The 4,761-nt window shown below is 44.9% G+C and overlaps 1 protein-coding gene across 1 annotated transcript; it reads right to left on the reverse strand.

The window, feature by feature from the left end:
* Window positions 1-1,538: 1,538 nt before the first annotated feature.
* Window positions 1,539-2,369, reverse strand: LOC124716710 (E3 ubiquitin-protein ligase siah-1-like). Its single transcript, XM_047243252.1, has one exon. The coding sequence runs from the start codon at window positions 2,367-2,369 to the stop codon at window positions 1,539-1,541; it is 831 nt and encodes a 276-aa protein (XP_047099208.1).
* Between the last annotated feature and the right edge of the window lie 2,392 nt (window positions 2,370-4,761).

Consider the following 4,761-nt stretch of genomic DNA (forward strand, 5'->3'; position numbering starts at 1 on the left):
CTAGCACCGTGTCATACATACGGTTTTTTTTTTACATTTGCATGTACGGTAGATATCGCTCATCTCAGCGATTCTGCACCGCGTGAAGGCTGCTTTCACCAGCATTAAAGAGTAATTTTTTTTTTTAATCTTTATTCTGGTCCTAAGACTCTGGTGCCATGAAGCATTGCGTTGTTTCTTAAAGTGTGAATGAGTAATACGCAGCTTCGACTTGACTTCTTTTTTATTTTGAAGCTTAACTTCTTTTTTATTTTGAAAGTAAGAATGGTTAAGAAAAAGGTCAATGTAGAGAATTCTAAGTGTAAAAGACTGATTTGGGTTGAGATAAAATTAATCAGTGATATTTGGAGGGCGACAGCAACTAATATTGTTTACATAAGGAGATACAGCCTACAGTTGCAGGTTAACTTTATTGTTTACCTAGGTTTCAACGTTAGTAATAACGTCTTCTTCAGAACATAAAATATTATTTAGATGTTTGCCTAAAACAAGCCATGTCCTAAGTCAACTTTATAAACTTGATGCATAACCATAAGGTTCTGTCACTTCTATTAAACAATGTAGTCGAATTAAGTCGGGTGATGCTGCGGGAATTAGATTAGGAAATGAGACACTTGAAGTAGTAAAGGAATTTTGCTATTTGGGGAGCAAAATAACTGATGATGGTCGAAGTAGAGAGGATATAAAATGTAGACTGGCAATGGCAAGGAAAGCGTTTCTGAAGAAGAGTAATTTGTTAACATGGAGTATAGATTTAAGTGTCAGGAAGTCGTTTATGAAAGTATTTGTATGGAGTGTAGCCATGTATGGAAGTGAAACATGGACGATAAATAGTTTGGACAGGAAGAGAATTGAAGCTTTCGAAATGTGGTGCTACAGAAGAATGCTGAAGATTCGATGGGTAGATCACATAACTAATGTGGAGGTACTGAATAGAATTGGGGAGAAAAGGAGTTTGTGGCACAACTTGACTAGAAGAAGGGATCGGTTGGTAGGACATGTTCTGCGGCATCAAGGGATCACCAATTTAGTATTGGAGGGCAGAGTGGAGGGTAAAAATAGTAGAGGAAGACCAAGAGATGAATACACTAAGCAGATTCAGAAGGATGTAGGCTGCAGTAGGTACTGGGAGATGAAGAAGCTTGCACAGGATAGGGTAGCATGGAGAGCTGCATCAAACCAGTTTCAAGACTGAAGACTACAACAACAACAACATTAAACAAGCTGTAGCAAATTCACTTTAAGCCCGTTGTATGGGCCTTGTCGTGTCATTAGAGACTTCTAATGACACGACGAGGCCCATACAAAGGGCTTAAAGTGAATTTGCTACAGCTTGTTTAATAGAAGTGACAAAACCTTATGGTTTGCATCAAGTTTATAAAGTTGACTTAGGACATGGCTTGTTTTAGGCAAACATTGAAATAATATTTTATGTTCTGAAGAAGACGTTATTACTAACGTTGACACCTAGGTAAACGATAAAGTTAACCTGCAACTGTAGGCTGTATATTCTTATATAAAGTGACTACATACACATGTCATTCGATTACAATCTTGAAGGGAAGTTTTTTGATCGTGCCAGTGTAAGAGACATCATCGGGCTGATCGAACTGAGTGACAAATGAGAGGCAGCCACCGTTGGCCCCCAGTTCCTGCAGCGACTGCCTGTAGTCGGTCACGTGTCCTTTGTAGAACTCCCCATCCGGGTGCTGCCGAACCTCGAAGAGGTAGCGAGCTTCCGCCGCACGCGAGCCTTGTGCTACGTGGCCCACGTGCACGTAATGCGACGTGAAGTCTTCCACCGTGACGCACTCTGCCCGCAGCACGAAGAGCGCCGAGTCGAACTCCAGCAGGGTCACGAATGGGGCAACGGTGCTGAAGGCGCCATCTGGCGCCGCGACCAGCTCGCCTCGGTGGTCCTGGCGCACGTGCTCCTGCACAGCTCCCCGACTGCCCGCCCAACAGCACGAGTACACCAGCGGGCACTGGACGACGCTCGCATCTGGCCTGAAGGCGCACCTCTCCTCGTGCCACCGCTTGGACTTGGGCTGGAGCAGTTCCGAGCAGCCCACCTCACTGTACTTGCACGGAATGCGCACGATGTCCGCCACCCGCTCCATGGAAAGAGAGCGCAGGTTGGGCTCCAGCTGTTCTCGGCACGAGGGACACTTCCTGAGCGTCGGGAAGCACTCTTGGCACATCAGGTGCTCGAACTTGCATCTGTAAATAGGGCGCGTCAGTGTTTCCCAACACACCTGGCACGTAAGCATCTCCGACAGCTCTTTCATCTGTCGCTCCATTGTGCAGTGGGTATCCGGAAGGTAGACACACGCGAGCGACTCTGACAACTCTTCCGCCTGGTGGGCCATTGTGTAGCACGTATCCAGAAGGTTTCTGGAAGAAATGGACTTCTGTCATCGAATGACTGAATGAGGCAGGGAGAGACAGAAAAACTGACAAATATGGATGTAAAAAGAAGACAGAGACACAGAAATAGTAGACAAAGAGAGGTGAAAAAAAAAGACAAAGAGAAATAGTACAGTTGAGAAAGAGACAGAAAAAAGAGAGATAGGAGAAAAAGACAAAGAGAGACGGAAAGAGACAGAAAGAGAAAAAAGAGAGAGCTGGTACGTGTCTTCAGTCCTGGAACGCATTGAAATCCCCACTCTATAGTACTGTGCATGGGCCATTGATAAGGTGGAGACCCACACAATAATTCGTTATTGGGACCATCGTCAATGTTAAGTCTGCACCTGACGAATCCAGATGTCTTTAGCTACCTCTAACAAGGAAACGTCCCCATCGCACCCCCCTCAGATTTAATTATAAGTTGGCACAGTGGATGGGCTTTGAAAAACTGAACGTAGACCAATCAAGAAAATAGGAAGAAGTTGTGTGCAACTACGAAAAAAATAAGCAAAATATACAAACTGAGTAGTCCACGGGTAAAATAGGCAACATCAAGGAGAGTGTGAGCTCATGACCGCCGTGGTTCCGTGGTTAGCGTGAGCAGCTGCTGAACGAGAGGTCCTTGGTTCAAGTCTTACCTCGAGTGAACACCGGCACAGTAGCTCAGCGTGTTCGGTCAGAGGGTTTAGCTACCCTCTGTAATAAAAAAACTGAGTGAATGGATCAATGAACAACTAGAGCAAGTATCATAGGACGTCCGCCACGAACATAGTCAACGTACAATGTAAAACAAAATGAGATTCACAAAAAAAAAGTGAACAGTTTACTTTCCTTATTTTCGCAAAGTTATGATCTGTCCGTTCGTTCATTGACGTCTCTGTTCACTGTAATAAGTTTAGTGTCTGTGTTTTGCGACCGCACCGCAAAACCATGCGATTAGTAGACGAAAGGACGTGCCTCTCCAATGGGAACCGAAAACATTTGATCGCAAGGTCATAGATCAACCGATTCCTCCACAGCAAAACATGTCTGATATATTCTATACGACACTGGTGACGGCATGTGCGTCACATGACAGGACTTGTGCACTTGGCGAATGGGTAAAAAGATTCTTCTACCTTATCCGATTTAGGTTTTCTTGTGGATGTGATAATCACTCCCAAAAAAATTATGAAAACATAAGAGTTTGTCACATAAACTGCTACAAATGAATGCAACAGTTTCACAGTCGCACAGTTTTCCCTGTGCTCTGTCAAAACATATGATTTGTTTCGCAGTTTGTTTAGGTGTAACGTCCCCATACTACGACGCAGTTACCTCCCATCGGACGGACGGACGGACAGTTAATAATTGTCTGAAAATAAAAAAATAAACTTTTCACTCGAGGTATTACTTGAACTAAGGACCTCTCGTTCCGAAGCTGCTCACGCTAACCACGGGACCACGGCGCTCGTGAGTCCTGACTCTCCTTGATGTCATCTATCTTGCGCATGGACTACTCAGTTTGTATATTTTGCTTACTTTTCTCATAGTTCCACACAACTTCTTCCTGTTTTCTCGATTGATCTGTGTTCAGTTTTTCAAGGCCTATCCACTGTGCCAACTTGTAACTAAATCTGAGGGGGGTGCGATGGGGAGGTTCCCTTGTAAGACCTGTGAATAGCGTAGCAGTACCAATACAAGCAAAGATAAACATTAGATGGCGCGTCACATCCGGTGACATAATATCGTTGTTACCTGGTACACTGCCAATTGTATGACCTAAAACTGACAGGAAATTGAAGGTCACGCATAAGCTGTACCATTAAGAGTACAGACAACGAGGTCAAGCCTCTTGGGTAATTGCGTGTACTAAAAACGCTAGGAAAGCGAGGGTTACCAGCCACAGGTTCAATACAAAGCAAAATTTATGGTCAGCCATGTAGTGTACAAATGCAAGCCAAGAGGTCACGCCCCGCTGGGCAACTAGCTATTAAGTTTCCCTTGCCCCCGCCCTCCCACCCTCATAATATAAATCCAGTTGTATGGGCATCGTCATTCACGTTCTGCCAATAGCAGCAGCAGAGATCAGGAGAAAATCGTTTTGGATGCATATGGAAGTGTCTGTTCCCAGTTGAGTGTGCAACAGGAAGGCATCTTACTCAAAGAAAGCACTCCATCATCAGGCCACATGTGGCCCACCGGAACCATCCGACCGCCGTGTCATCCTCAGATGAGGATGCGGATCGGAGGGGTTTGTGGTCAGCACACCGCTCTCCTGGTCGTTACGATGGTTTTCTGTGACCGGAGCCGCTACTATTCGGTCGAGTAGCTCCTCAATTGGTATCACGAAGCTGAGTGCACCCCGAAAAA

Source organism: Schistocerca piceifrons, chromosome 9, assembly GCF_021461385.2.
Source record: "Schistocerca piceifrons isolate TAMUIC-IGC-003096 chromosome 9, iqSchPice1.1, whole genome shotgun sequence".
Lineage (NCBI taxonomy): Eukaryota > Metazoa > Arthropoda > Insecta > Orthoptera > Acrididae > Schistocerca > Schistocerca piceifrons.

Bases quoted from the DNA above. Each gene is read 5' to 3' on its own strand.
- LOC124716710 (XM_047243252.1), bottom strand. From the start codon at position 2,369: ATGGCCCACCAGGCGGAAGAGTTGTCAGAGTCGCTCGCGTGTGTCTAC.